This window comes from Heloderma suspectum, chromosome 15, assembly GCF_057233095.1.
Source record: "Heloderma suspectum isolate Gila_16-S chromosome 15, 16-S_ref, whole genome shotgun sequence".
In the NCBI taxonomy this organism is placed as follows: domain Eukaryota; kingdom Metazoa; phylum Chordata; class Lepidosauria; order Squamata; family Helodermatidae; genus Heloderma; species Heloderma suspectum.
In genome coordinates, this window is record NC_139472.1 from 4701273 (window position 1) to 4717075 (window position 15803).

The window sequence follows — 15803 nt, forward strand, 5'->3', positions numbered from 1 at the left end:
CCTGCAATTTAAAAGCCACAAGACACAAGGAAAGCGATAGGGAGGGATGTGGAAAAATGCGTGATGGTGGTAGTTGACTCAGGTGCCCAGATGGACGAGAATAAACCTATCCTAGATTCGATTCTACTCAGGTTCGCACTGCATCTATTCTCCTCCTGGGCTGCCTTGTATGTTCTTGACTGGCCTGATCCTTCCCCGCCCCCCCCCCTTGTGTTTTTTTCTCTTTTCTTTGTGCTTTTTGTTATGATTGCAGTTGCAGGAGGGAGGGGATGCCGCTGATACCTGGGTGATATTCACCAGGCTGTTTGTGCTTCAGTCTTGTGACCTTGTACCTGCATTCTGAAGTCTGCAAACAGGCTGGCCGCTTCAGTTAGGACTAGGCCAGAGACTGGATGAAAAAGGCCAGATGGCTCCACTCCTACCATCATCAATCCTTCTGTAAGGATACAGTCCTATGCATGTTTAGACGAGAAAAGGCCTACAAATCCCAGCTTTGCTGGGATTTGTAGGCCTTTTCTCTGTCTAAACATGCATAGGATTGCATCCTAAATTGTTCAAGCAACAGCGTGATCTCCCTGTGAGGTGCAGATATGACCTTAGAGTCAGTAGAAGATGTCATTTCAGAGGATAGCTGTGCTAGTCTATTGCAGCAAAAACAATGTAGAGTCTTGTAGCACCTTTAAGGCTAACACCTTTAGGGTGCAATCCTATGCATGTCTAGACAGTAGCTGGCTGCCTGGGGCATGCTGGGAGTCGGCCTTTTCTCTGTCCAAACATGCATGGGATTGCGCCCTTAGGGAGCAATCCTGTGTCCCCTAGACAGCATGCGGGGGAGACAGGATGTTTGAATTTCCCAGCTACGAGCTCATAGCCGGGAAGCCGTGCTCCCTGCTCGCTGGTAGCCAGGGCAGAGAGAACCGCACCGCCTCTGCACTTGTAACACAGAGGGGTGAAAACGGCATGTTCCCGGGGGCGGGAGGAGATCACAGAAGCTGTTTTAGACAGCTTCCTATGTGGTCTCCAGCCCCGCTCCCGCCCCCTCCCCGAAGCTGCAATTAGATGCGTGAAAACGGTCACCCCCAACTTCAGGGGAGGTCAGAGGCACCTGTCTCTCTCTATAGGATGGCGCCCTTCTTCTGGCATAAGCTGTCATGGGCTCCAGCCCATTTCTTGAGATGCACGGATTATTATGGAGGATTTCAGGCTAATATGCAGTACGTATAGTGGGAGTGCTGTGTGTGGAAATTGTAAACAGCGAGGTCGGAAGGAAATTAAATGCAGGAATGTAGTGACAATTGCATTATTAGAAGGTGAGATTGCTGTGTTAGAATTCATCAACAGGTTTCATTCTCTTGCCAGGGGCTTGAACGGGATAAAGGATTTTTTATTACACCATATGTTTTAATTGGCTTACCTGGTGCCAGGATGTTTGTGTTATCGGTGACAGCTGCATTGCAAAAGACTGCTGTTAATAATGTGATTGTCACTATCACTACTTTCCACAATCCATTTCCTGCTGACCTCATTGTTTACCGTTCTCCCTCCACCTTATGTACTGTACATGGAACCTGAAACTCCCCAGAGTACTCCATGCCTCTGATGAAGTGGACTGCAGTCCACGAAAACCTATGCCAGTTGCTGGCTGAGGCATGCTGGGAGTTGTAGTCCAACAAATCTGGCTTGTGTTAGGCTGCTCTAGTGATTCTTGGTAGAGATGCTACTTGAGGCCAAACTGGTTCCAGTGGGAGAATTCCTCCCAAACCAATATTATCTTCAGAAGAGGGATTTTCGTCAGACCACAACAGAGAAGGAAAGGATTAAACTCCCCTTCTGTGCCTGCTCTAATCTCATTAATTATCCCCTCCCTCCCTAGCTGATCCAATTTTCACTTCAGAAACTCTGCATTCGATGCAAAGGTGCCTTTGACATATGTAATTTGGTTCTTATTTCTTGTGTGGACCTCTCCACAGAGTCTGCACATGCTGGGTTGAGGACTGATTCTTAACAGATGGACCCTTAGGGTTAATATGTGGAATAATTTTGGGGCGCAGATGACCATGAATACTTCTCAGATTTATATTAATGCTCGCAAAGCAGCATTTGTGTGTTCTTAATTCTATGTTTAAAATAATTGCATGATCAAGGGGTCAAACGCTGTGACTAAATACACCAGCTTTCCTGCCTTTGGGGGTTTGAGGCACTCCAGGAAGGGATTTTAACTACAAGGTGCTGGTGTGGGTTTTTAATAATTTGTTTGCAAATTGTGTTTACAGGATTAGAGCTCTAGGCGTTACAGAGTTGGTCATGGCAGGATTATTGGCAACCCTTTTGTGCTTCAAAGCATCTATTTTTATTCCACACTCCCCAATTTGCTTATGAGTCCTCAGTTAATGATTTCACTTTTCAAACAGAATGACAGAGCGCTGCAATTATCATACAGGCTCTTACAAGCATTTATTTAAGAGAAACTATGGAATTCGCTACCACAGTATGTAGGGATGGCCACCAATTTGGATGGCCTTAAAAGCGGGTTAGACAAATTCCTGGAGGAGAAGGCTATCAATGGCTACTGGTCCTGATAGCTATGTGCTACCTCCAGGAACAGAGGCAGTGAGCCTGTGTTGCTGGGGAACATGGGTGGGAGGATGCTGTGGCATTCATGCCCTGCTTGTGGGTTCCCGGTCGACAGCTGGTCGGCCACTGTGTGAACAGAATGCTGGACTAGATGGACCCTTCGTCTGATCCAGCAGGGCTCTTCTTATGTTCTTAATTATCATGAAAAGACTCATGCGAATATGGGGAGAGGTTCTTGAAGAATAAATATGTACATATTAACTTCCACAAAGCTAAATGATGGCATTTGGCTACTGTTCACCCCAAGGCTGGTTGATCTCTTGGGCGGTAACAGCATAGAACAAGTTGAAGAATTCAAGTACCTGGATGCTACTTATTCTCAGACCATTTTTTGGCTGACTCGAATAAACACAGTGACCTGGTTCCTGCATAACACCAATTCGTGGGTTGTTTAACCCATGAATTGGCAGGGCCACGAGCAAGGAAGCAAGTTCACTGCCTCCCGCACATTCATCACTTATGCCTTCAATCAGCTTTAATCAACAACCCAGGAGCAACCAGCACTCTGGGTTGTTGAGGGACAAACAACCCAGAGTTTTAACTGAACAACAAACCATGGGGGATCGTTGAATTAAACTGGGTGGTTTAGCCCTAAACAACACAGAGTGCCAGTTTCAGACATCATATCAAACAACCCAGGAGCACGTTCCTGATTAAGATGGATTCAAAACAGAAGTGACAAGCTTCTGGGGTAGTTCCCTTGCTTGCAGTCCAGCAGTCCATGCTTTAAACAACCCATGGGTTGTCGTTACATGCAAACAAGGCCATTGAAACAAACCCTATAATCTCAGCTGAAGTTGTGCTTTTTATAAGAGAAGGGAACCTGGCGAATCTGGCTATCAAAGACTCTGAAGCAAAGATTTCACACCGATTAACATATGGAAGGAATGGCGGTATACATCAGATTTAGCTTTTTAGGATTTGGTCTTTTTCATAGAATAAAAAGGTAAAGGTAAAGGTGTCCCCACCCAGTCATGTCCGACTCCAGGGTGCGGTGCTCATCCCCGTTTCTAAGCCGAAGAGCCAGCGCTGTCCGAAGATGCTTCCGTGGTCATGTGGCTGGCGTGACTGAACACTGAGGTGCACGGAACGCTGTTACCTTTCCCACCAAGGCGGTACCTATTTATCTACTTGCAATTTCTTGCTTTCGAACTGCTAGGTTGGCAGAAGCTGGGACTGAAGACGGGAGCTCATTCCGTCACGCGGCACTCGGGTCTCGAACTGCTGACCTGCCGACCTTCCAGTCTGCAGTTCAGTGTCTTAACCACTAATAGCGGGATGTAAAGTGTCTTATCAGGGCTCTGGTTCATATATTGCTGTTGGCAGAACTGCTGCTTGCATAATGGGGGAAATGAGTGGGATACCAAAAGAACATGGAAGGTAGAAACTTCACGAGTCTGCTCTAATACTTGCTCCCCCACCCTGCACAATGGGGCTTTGCATGGAGGCCCCAGGTTTTATGTTCTGGTCCCTTGTTTTAGATCAGGGGTGGGCAGCACGCAGCTCCTGTGCTGCGTCTGACAGGCTCGGCCTCTTTTGTGCCTCCCCACCCTCAAAGCACTGCTACATTTTGGTGGCATGTCAGCAGCAGAAAGACGCTTTCCCCCTTCAAAACAGGATGCATGGCGGGCCTGCGCTCTGTTTTAATGGCAAATCACGCTCTTCCAGGAGTACAATTTGCCTTTAAAACAAGGCACGCTCACCTTGTTATAAAGCTGAAACGTGGCTTTTCTGTGGCCACCACGCTCCTAACATTCGGTGATTGTAGTGGTGGGTGAGTGTGTGTGTGTGTGGCCCCCAGTGGGGGCCAGGGGGGTGAAAATTGGCCCCTGGACCCTCCAGTGTTATCCACCCCTGTTTTAGCTGCATGAGGGAGGGGAGTTAAATCTGCTGGCAGCTTTACCACCCCGTTAGTAACAGCACCCTCACCAGTAATGTATTAGGCAGCAATGTTAAAGTTTCTATAGAGCCTGGTGTAGCGATGTGGGTTTTCTGGAAGGAAATTTAACTGGAACATTTTCTGGAAATGTTAGGTTAATTTGCATAGGGTAACTTGCATCAGAACATTTTCTGGTACCCTACAGCTGCCTTCTTCAACCTTGCAGATGTTTTGGACTGCAGCTCCCGACATTACTGACGGTTGGCCATGCTGGCTTGTGCTGATGGGAGTTGTAGTCCAGCACATCTGGAGAGGTTCAGGTTGGGGGAGGCTGTTGTAGGGAGTCATCTAATCTAGCATGTTTATTTTACATGTATTTTGTAAATAACAAAGCTAAAACAAAAGTAGTCCTTGTTACTTTTCTGTCCTGATACGCCACAAATATTTGACCTGAAATATTTGAGGGGGGAAATGAAAACACACTTAGTGTTCTTTAAACATTACATTATGTAGAAATTTTTATTAGAATAGTTGTTAAAAATTTAAAGGCAGTAATATGTACTTTTCTTCCATTGTTTAAATGTAAGGGGGGGAAATCCTGTTGACACGCTGATTTTAGCAAACAAAAAGAACTGTACACGATGTGCCACCAACCACGTCCAGAACTTTGAAACTGCCCCACTTGCCTAATATTGTACTTGCAGTTAGCGTCCGCTCATTGTTGCCGATGAACATATGAAACATTTTCAGCAGAAAAATAAAGCCCTGTAATGTTTTCCACCCCACATTATTGGCCTTACGTTAATAGCCCTGTGTTTGGAGCGGGTTTCAAATTTTGGTTTGCATTTACCGTGGCCAACCTTTATGCCTGTACTGAGCAAGTCATGGTTATGGCTGTTTCTCTCTCCTGCCAGCAAGGTGTCAGGGTGGTCTCACTGCTGTTTCCCTGTGCACACCCTTCAGGGCAGGGCTTAACTTGGCAAGCTTCCTCTGTCCTGCTTGGAATCTTATTTAGTTTAATCTTTATTTATGTGCTGCCCTTCAATTAAAAAATTTCTAGGGAGGCTTACAGAAACAATGAGTACAATAATAAAATTCTATTGTCAACCAGGGTTAAAGGAACAATCCATGGTTAGCGCTAACCAGGCTTACAATGGCTACTAGTCTTGGTGGCTCTGTGCTACCTCCAGTACCAGAGGCAGTGAGCCTGTGTACACCAGTTGCTGGGGAACATGGGTGGGAGGGTGCTGTTGCACTCGTGCCCTGCTTGTGGGTTCCTGGTCAACAGCTGGTTGTGGCCACTGTGTGAACAGAATGCTGGACTAGATGGACCCCTGGCAGGTCCAGCAGGGCTCTTCTGATGTTCCTATGTGTACACTGTGCCCGTGTGTCTGATGGAAGGTACTGGCTCAGCTTCTGAGCTCATAAAAGCTTTCACAAAAGATGGATTGTTTTCATCAGGTTGGTTTTCCTCCCAGGTTATCCATTTGCTGTGCCAGTGTTTTAAGCTGCTGACGCTTTGAAGAAGAAGAGCGATGGTTTCGAAACGAGCCTTCATCTGCAGCTTGGGCTCCATCTATTTATCCCTCCTCTTTGTTTTCCTGCTCATGGATGTCTACGCTCGGCCCGCCAACAACTCTGCCTTAAAAGAGAAGGTGTCCGACAGCAACAATAATAACAAGGACGAGAATGAGATCCTACCTCCAGACCACTTGAACGGAGTAAAGATGGAGATGGACGGGCACCTCAACAAGGAGTTCCACCAGGAGGTCTTCCTAGGGAAAGAGATGGAGGAGTTTGATGAAGATTCGGAACCACGCAGAAACAGGAGGAAGCTCATGGTTATTTTCTCCAAGTGAGTGTACTCCTTGCATTTTTGTTTTCATTTAAGAATGGCTGTGGGCACTCTGAATGGGATTGGGGCAGAGTGCCAAGGAAATATATACTGCTTTACACTGACCCTGATTGTCAGTCTGTCTAGCTCCGTGTCGTATATGCCAGCCTTCCCCAACCTGATGTTATCCAGGTAGTTTTGTCCTAAACAAGCATCAGCCCCAGCCGGCAATGGCCAAGAATGCTGGGAGTAGTTGTCCAAAACATCTGGAGCACACAGGTAAACTATGGAATTCGCTTCCAGAAGACGTAATGATGGCCACCCATTTGAATGTCTTTAACAGGGGGTTAGACAAATTCCTGGAGGAAGAGGCTATCAATGGTTACTAGTCCTGATGCCTCCACGCTGCCTCCAGTATCAGAGGCGCTACACCTAGGTACACCAGTTGCTGGGGAATATGGGCAGGGGGGTGCTGTTGCAGTCTCGTCCTGCATGTGGGTTTCCTTTGGGCACCTGGTTGGCCACTGTGTGAACAGAATACTGGATTAGATGGACCCTCGGTCTGACCCAGTATGGTTCTCCTTATGTGGGCATCAGTTTGGGGGTAGACTTGGGGAAGGGGTGGGCAGAAAGTAGTTCTCCAGATGTTTTGGACCTCAATTTCTAGGATTCCTAACCACTAGGCATGCTGGCTTGGGCTGGTGGGAGTTGGCAAGCCCACCAAAACTGCTTAGCATCAGAAGGTAAAGAGAACCTGAAGAATACCTTGGAAAAGATATTGTATGGAATGTTCTACAATGTAAATGCACAGTCACTTAACGAGCGTACCTTGAATTATACAGCACATTCATAAGTAATAACATACAATAGGCAAGGAGTGAGCAGAAGGTCTGTCTCCAGATGTTTGGGACTTCAGCTCCCAGAAGCCCTTGCCAGCATGGCCAGTGGTCAGGAATGCTGGGAGCACACCCTCTCTCTGACTGCTTTTAGGTAAAAATTAAAATGTTGGGCGGTTCAGTAATCTTTGCAACAGCCTCTATCTGAAAAGGGGAAAACAGCCCTGATTGTGGTGTGTGAACATTTCATTCCGTCCGGTCCCTACACAGCCACATTTCACTTTAGAATAATTACTGGTCTCTGATGCTGTTGGATTGGTAGCCACCTCGCAGATGCTTTGTTGGCAAATTAAAAGGTTTATTAAGTGCATAGCGGATAAGCAGCGGGAAATAATGAAAGTGAAAAGCCGATTAGTGCGCTGGGAGTTCGATTAGTGACTTAGGTCATTCGCAAGCCCCTGTCCCTCTCGCCGCCTCCCATTCTTGGCAGGGAGGGCAGGTCACAAGCAGCTTGGCTGCTCCCATCCTGACCTTGCAAATGTTCTTGAGCAGAAAGCAAACCCTTATTCTGTCCCACGTTCCTCTGAGAGCAGGGACCGTAAATTTGATCAGGAAGAGCTCGGGGAATGGAGGATTTTTTTTTTAAGAGGAGCACAGCAGAGATTGAGGGGAGGAGTGGAAGGGACTGTGAAGGAGGTATGGGGAGAAACTGCCTTTGTGCAAAAGCTTGTTTCTAAAATGCCACTCCTGATTTTCCAGGCAGTGTCTTTCACCGAATAAAAAGAACATTTTGCAGGTTAACCACCTTCGTTCCTTCAGGCAATCAACTCCATTAATATCAAGCATGCTGCGGAGCAAGGTTATGTGGGGGCGGCTCACATGTTACAAGTTGCCCGCCTCTAAGTTAGCCCTTCTTTGCCTGCTTGGAATCCAGGAAGAGGGAGCTGCCTCCCGGGTGTCCCTACGACCAGCCAAAGCAGAAAAGTGCTTGAAACTCTTGCCTCCCTTTGCCATCCTCCCAGTGTGGAGAGACCCCTGACCCTTTTGCACACTCTCCAGGAGCAGCTCCTTGCCAGAGGGAAGAGCTTATCACTGGACAAAGTCTTTGCTTCTTTATCTCGGTGCAGCTGATCTTCCCCTTCCCAACCGTTAAGGAAGATCAGCTGTATCTGCTGCAAGAAGTGGGAAGAGCAGGGAATATGAACCACAGCAAAGGCAAGAAGAAAAGGAAAAGCCTGGCTGGTGTTTCCTCATCCCCTCTGGCAAGAAGGCATACCTGCCAAGTCCATCATGGGTTCTTTCCTTGATGGGAACACATGGAAAAGTCAGGGTTGCGGGGAGTAAGCATAGGAAGCAGCCTTATGCTGAGTTAGTCCACTTAGCTCTGTATATCTACACCAGTATTCTTCAACCTTTTCAGATACAAAGATGCCTTTGGGGATCCAGTTCTTTTATTTTTTTTACTATATATTTCTGTGGTAGTAGTGCTGCTGTTGTGACCCACCTTAGATCAGGCTGCAACTCAGCCGTGGGTCCCAACTTGCCACTTGAAGACCAGTGGTATTTATTTATTTGAGGCATTTTATCCAGCTCTGCTCTTCTAGAGCAGCTTACAAAAGATCATAAACAAGACAATGGGGCTGTTCACACAACACTAACCGACACTCAAGGGTTGAGTGTGGGTTGTTGTTGAACCATGGGTTGTTTGTTGAACTGTGGGTTAGTGTGTTGTCTGAACCCAGGACATTTTCTGCATGGTGGCTTGTTAACTACCCTGAACAACCCAACAACAAACTATAGGCTCTCAAGGTAACTTCCTGAGGAAAAATAAGCCACTCCGTATGGTTAACTAGCCACCCTGCAGAAAATGTCATGGGTTCAGACAACACACTAACCCACGGTTCACCATCAACCCGCACTCAACCACTGAGTGTGGGTTAGCATGTTGTGCGAATCCAATCAGCTTCTGCCCATAGGCTTACAATCTAAGAGACATGACACAAAAGGAAAGGGGATTGGGAGGGTGAAGGAAAAAAGCTAATTTAGGCGCTAGGTTCTTAATTGCAAAGCTTAGCAGGTCATGGACTTGGTATTGATTATTGGCCTGTCCTGACTGGCAGTGGCTTTTCTGTCTTTTCCAGCCCTTATGCAGAGATGCTGGGGACTGAACCCAGCACCGTTTTGCATACAAAGCATTCCCCAAATCCTCTCTGGCCTTCGCTCCCTGAGAGTGACTCAGTCCAAGCCCTCCGAAGTTGCTTCATGGCTGAGCAGAAATCTGAACCGATGCTTTTTCCTCTGCTCCACAGTGACCTATGGGGCAGATGCCGGGCCGCTTTGTAGCTCTGTAATGTGGCCCCTTTCCCCCATTTGCCCGACAGGGTCGACATCAACAGGGACAAAAAGATCAGTGCGAAGGAGATGCAGCGCTGGATCATGGAGAAGACGGAGGAGCACTTCCAGGAGGCTGTGGAAGAGAACAAAATGCACTTTCGGGCGGTGGACCCTGATGGTGACGGTAGGAGGCTGACAGCTGCGATCTCTGGACTACTTCCGTGGTGGCAGCTCGTGGGCAGCCCCGTGGCCGCGGTTGCATCAGAGCTGCGCTGTGCAGGTTCCACAGCTTGCAGCCTGCCAAGGAGAAGGCGGTCGAGCAGCCATGGGTTTCAACAGCCCACCGTGGCTTCATGAACACCTTGGATTTGTTGCCCTCCACTGGAAGAGCTGAAATGGGGGAGGGTTTTGGAAGGTCATTAGCAGGGGGCCAAAGAAGACTGGCTTGGCTTATTATATTAGCCAGCTTCTGGTTTTGCTTGCCCGCCAGCCCCTCCCCAAGTCCTCTGGGGTATTGTGTATTGAGGGAGTAGAGAAGAAGTGGGGATTTCTTGAAGGTGATACGACAGTGTGATGAAGATAAGGAGCCTTCCCCAACCTTATGCCAGCGTATGCTAGTGCAATCTTCCCTGACCTGGTGCCCTCCAGATGTTTGGAACTTCGGTTCCCATCAGCCCCAGCTAGCATGGCCAATGGCCAGGCACGCTGGGAGTTCTAGCCGAAAACATCTGGAAGGCCCCCGGGTGGGGAAGGCTGTGTTGGTGTCTGTAAGGCAGGGGTGAAGAACCTCAGGCCTGATGTCCAAATCTGGCCCTCCTGGGTTCCTCCTCTGGCCACAACAGCTTCCTTTGATCCCACCGCCATTCCCTGCTCACAGATGGGTCGGTGGTTTCCCAGCTGTTTTGCAGGTCTTTCCCATTCTGAAAGGCTGAAATGCCTCCCCCAAGGCTTATTTACTGGCAGAAAGAGCTTTAAGCTAACATATGCTGGTGTGTTTTGCTCCGCCCCTTTTTCCTGTGGTCCTGCCCACTGCTGGAATGTGGCCCCCAAGGGCTTCTCTGAAATGGAATTCAGCCCTTGGGCTGAAAGAGGTTCCACACCCCTGCTATAAGGGAAGGTTCACTGGCAGAATACCTGCTTTGTGCACAGAAGCTCCCAGGTTCGGTCCTTGGCAGCTCCCACGGAAACGTCTGGTAGCAGAAGATGGGAAAGGACCTCTGTTTAGGCCCCTGGAGAGCCGCTGCCATTCAGTCTAGACAGACAGGGCCGAGCTGCACTCACATGGAGAATAGAAAGGAGCCATTGGCTCTTTTCTGGAAATGAGCGCAGCGTGTTCCCTGTGTCCCCTTGGAGGCGTTTTGCTACATCGCAATGAAACGTTGGTTTGAGTCCAAAATGGATCGGTGGCTTGTTCTCTCTGCTGTTGGCAGAAGCATCAAAGCCCTTTATCAGGAGTCTTGATCAGTACCAGACTCTTAACTTGACCTTCAGCTGTTGACATATTTGCCTCCTGAGACTCTTCCTGTCTTTCCAGGTCACGTGTCCTGGGACGAGTATAAAATCAAGTTTCTGGCAAGCAAAGGACTGAATGAGAAGGAGGTCGCTGAAAAAATTAAGAATAACGAGGAGCTAAAGATTGACGAGGAAAGTAAGTGGCGCGGGTGATGTTCTTTCCTGGACTGTGTGGAAGTGTGTTCATCTGCCCATTGCCTGCAGTGGGTTGAAATACCACCTTGAGCATTGTGTATGTGTTATCTCTGTGGCTTCCACTGGTTAAATCAACACCACTGCTCTAAACCATGGTTTGTCTTTGATGCTTGGAAGCTCATACCATGGTTTGGGTTCTAAACCAGGTTCAGCACAAACCATGGTTTCGCACAATGCCTGAATGACCGGCCCAAGGCCACTGGTTGCGTAAGGATTTGAACCCAGGTCTCTCCAGACTAAGTCCAATACCCAGGGGTTGGCAACCTGGTGTCCTCCAGATGTTTGTGACTACAGTTCACATAAGCCCCAGCCCATGCGGCCAGTGGTCAGGGACTGTTGGAGTTGTAGTCCAAAATATCTGGAGGGCACCAGGTTGCCTACCACTGCTGTAACTTTTGGAAAGCATTGCCCGCAAACTTTCATGCATATCTTTGCAACCCTAAGGACTAGGAATTTGCCTTTTTTGTTTTTCAAAAAACAAAGGTTGAGATTCTCAGGAACCTGAATTCTGCGCACAATTCCTCGATTCTTTGTTTCTTTCACAGTCAGGAGGGCCACAGAGCAGACACACACACAAGCCCTGGTTACAATAATGAAAAAATGAGCAACAAAGTGTTGTTCCAGTAAACAAAGTATGACAATTGGAGGAAACGGTAGTCCTGTTATGATCAATACAGCAAGTAGCAATAACTTCAGTAGTATTGATCAAAACGAATTTGTACAGAGGAACATTTCAGTGGAATTGGAACAGGCATGGTTGAATTTAAATACACACAGACTTGTTAGTATATTGTGCCATCCAATCTAAAATGAGTCCGTCAACATATTCCATACAAGCCTTTAATCTCACCCGTATGCATTACGCACACGCCGTCTTAATCGCTCTGTCTAGATCAATGTGCCATATGGAGCAGAGAAGCCCATCTGGCAATCTGCTGCCACTCCAGCAGGAAGGAACGGGTTTGCGTCAGATCGAGAGTCTTCCCTCTTCCATATTGCACTCTCTAGTTTGCTGTTGCTCATTTTTCAGTGCCACTTGTCTGCAAGATGTTGCTGGAGACCTGTCCTTCCCCATTCCCCGACTCCATGTTTCAATCTTGCCTCTTTGGCTTGGTCCATAAGCCCCTAAAACACATAGATAGTCAGGACGTAATAGGAAAGTAGTTCAGCCTTCGCCCACCTTGTGCCCTCCAGATGTGGTGGCCAGCTCCCATTATCCTCAGTTAGTGTGGCCCATGCTGGCTGGAGGTGATGGGGTTTGTCCAGCATCTGAAGGGTGCCAGACTGGAGACAGCTGCTCTACTTTAAAAGTGGGTGGTTTCAATCTTTTCACGGCTCTGCAAGAGAAGGCGGGGGAAGCACATTTACTCTTGAGACTTATCACATAGCACGAAACTCTTGGTTTAGTGTTGTGTCTCATCTGAGCCACTGTGTTTGATAGAGTCTTATAAGATTATAAGTGTCGGTTTTAATTTCAACCAGGCTATTTTAAAAGAAGAGAAACTTGCAATATCTAAAACTAACAAAAATCAGGCTTTTAAAAAGAACTTTTCTTCCTCCTTTGAAACTTATATTATGCACCCTGGTTTGCAGCGCAGGAAGTCCTTGATAACTTGAAAGACCGTTGGTACCAAGCCGACAATCCACCCGCCGACCTCCTGCTGAATGAGGAAGAGTTCCTGTCCTTCCTTCATCCAGAGCACAGTAGAGGGATGTTGAAGTTTATGGTCAAGGAAATTGTCCGGGATTTGGGTAGGTCTCCTTTTCTCTCCAGGGCCTAATGGACAGAAGTCCTTTAAAGCCACCAAATAAACATGCTAACAATGCCTGCCAGACAGATGCCTGCCGGAGGAGGCCAAACAGTCCACTGCCGGAAATGTTGGCTGATGTTAACGGCAGCAGGGGATGCAGGGCTTAAACACAAGGAGGAGTGTGGGAAGCCTGAGTTGTGTGAAAGGTAGCTCTGGATGAAAAATGCCCTCCCATTTGTGCAACCTTATCCCCAAGCTGAGATCGGGGGGGGGGGGGGATTGTTTGGCCACACTTTCATGGGTCAGGCAAACGGTTTAACATTTTTCAGAGGCAGAAGGGCTTACCGGAAAAGGTGGAGGCAGTAAATTCATGGCACAGCATTATTCCAGATTCACTGGGGGGAGGGGGGGGATAAGCAGTAAGATAGTGGCCTCTGCTAGCCACCATCTTATCCCCCCACCCCCCGCCCCCACAATTCATCTGAATGATTATAGGAGAAGATGGTGGCCTGTCCGGCCGCTAAGTGCCAGTTCTCCTGGCTGCTTGAAGTGCCCATGGAGACTTCTGTTGTTTAAAACTTCTGTTGTTTAAAACTTCTGTTGTTTAAAACTTCTGTTGAGAGCCAGCGTGGTGTAGTGGCCACAGTGTTGGACTGGGAGTCGGGAGATCCGGGCTCTAGTCCCCACTCAGCCATGGAAGCTCGCTGGGTGACTTTGGGCCAGTCGCAGACTCTCAGCCCAACCCACCTCACAGGGTGGTTGTTGTGAGGATAAACTGGAGGAGGAGGAGGCCTATGTGTGCTGCCTTGGGTTCCTTAAGGTGGAAAAAAGGCAGGATATAAATGTAAGAAATAAATAAATAAATAAATAAATAAATAAATAAATAAATAAATAAATAAATAAATAAAAACAATGACCTAAAAACAGTCTCTGCCACCCCTGCTTTTTCTGGTAAGCCTCCCACCCTCTGAAAATTTTAAAACTTTTGCCTACTCTCCCCTCCCCCAAATGTAGAAGTTTTCACCCACCCTTAATCTGCCCCTCAAAAAAATACCAAGCGAGGTAGTTCTGAGCAAAATGTTTGGAAACGTTCTAGGAAAATGTAATACAGTAAAGATCCCAAGAAAGGGTTAACTGTTATAGTTCCATCCATGTGCATCGCAAGGCTTTCCGTGGCCAGGAGGTGGAGCCCTAGTCCCACTCTGCTCTTTATCTCACCAGTGTTAGCCTTACCTTTCCGCTTGCCTGTTCTGCGTTCCGCCCCTGTTCCCTAAGTTTTCTCCCTCTGATCCCATCACTTGTTGCTTCAAGTCTGCCTTGATCCGTTGCCAAAGCTCCAAACTCTACACAGAACCCAAAATAGACTGTGCTGGGTTGGCTGAATGCATGCAAATGAGAATAAGTGTGCAGTTTTTGCTTAGCTACTTAATTTAATTTAATTGCTTCTTCATCCTGTCCTTCCTCCCAGGAGCCCTGCATTGACCTGGTTCGCCGCATCCCCATCCTACCTCCAAAAACAACCCTTAGATTTAAGGTGATAACGACCCAGTTGAGAGGGGACTTGACCTGGGGTTTTCCCTGTCCATGTGCATTTCATGGGCTGATCTATGATCGTAATAAAATGTATTCATCTATCTATCGATGACTAGCACAGCCTTCTCCAACCTGGTACCCCCTAGATGTTTTGGACTACAGCTCCCAGCCTTCCTCTCCATTGGCCATGCTGTTTAGGAGTTGAAAGTCCAAAACACCTGAAAGGCACCAGGTTGGGGAATGCGGCTATATCCATTCTTACTTTCTGCCCATCTCTCTCCTCCCCTCCCCTGGTTCCTAGACTCATAGGATAGTAGGGTTGGAAAGGACCTACAAGACCATCGAGTCGAACCCCCCGCTCAATGCAGGAATCCAAGTCAGAGCATCCCCGACAGATGGCTGTCCAGCCTTGTCTTGACTGCCTCCAGTGTGGGAGAGCCCACCGCCTCCCTAGGTAGTTGGTTCCTTTCTCCAATTTGTAGGAAGGAAGGAAGGAAGGAAGGAAGGAAGGAAGCTGCAACAGAGGGAATGACTTAATGAGGGATGTAGGAGTAAGCAGCGCCCCCACCCTCAAAAGTGACTCTGAAGGCTTAAACATTTCTTCAGCACCCTGTACCTGCAGCCCTGCTCACCACTGGAATACTGTTAGCCTCCTTGCTGCTTGCAGCTGCCACCCCCCAATGCCTTGCAGTGGTGCCGTGTCGTGATGCAGACTCACTCTGGGGCGCTTGGGAGAACACAAATGGGAGTGATGTGGCTACCAGAGTGCCAGTGATCATCCCCCCCTCCCTGAAAGGTGGGGCAGTTTTGCTTCCTCTTCATCTCGATATCCCTCCCTCACAGTCAAGTCTGAATTTTTAGATTTGTTGTCCCAGCGGTGTTGCCGTGATCATAAAGAACCTTCCCGACTTGCATTGACAGCATTCTGGAAGCAGAATGTACCGTGGTTTCAGCATGTCCATGACTAGGAGCTGAGAAAAGAAGCGAGATGACTCATGTTACCTGCGTTGGGTGTTCTTTTTCTCGGCTTTGAAACATTTCCTCTCTGCAGATCAGGACGGCGATAAGAAGCTGACACTTTCCGAATTCATCTCATTGCCCGTGGGCACTGTAGAGAACCAGCAGGCTCAGGATATAGATGACGACTGGGTGAAAGACAGGAAGAAAGAGTTTGAAGAAGTCATCGATGCTGACCACAACGGCATTGTCACCATGGAAGAATTAGAGGTTTATTTTATTTATTTATTTACAACGTTTCTATGCCGCCTGATAGCTGAAGCACTCTGGGCACTTCA

At 47.8% G+C, this 15803-nt stretch overlaps 1 protein-coding gene across 2 annotated transcripts in view; it reads left to right on the forward strand.

Moving 5' to 3' along the window:
* The window catches only part of SDF4 (stromal cell derived factor 4), a 28203-nt gene that overhangs the window by 4254 nt on the left and 8146 nt on the right, over positions 1-15803 (forward strand). For both annotated transcript variants that reach the window (XM_084821739.1, XM_084821738.1), the window contains 5 exons: positions 5992-6368; positions 9565-9701; positions 11052-11165; positions 12818-12976; positions 15560-15735. In XM_084821739.1, coding sequence (XP_084677865.1) covers positions 6049-6368; positions 9565-9701; positions 11052-11165; positions 12818-12976; positions 15560-15735 — 906 coding nt within the window. In that variant the 5' untranslated portion in view covers positions 5992-6048. The remainder of the gene's footprint in view (positions 1-5991; positions 6369-9564; positions 9702-11051; positions 11166-12817; positions 12977-15559; positions 15736-15803) is intronic.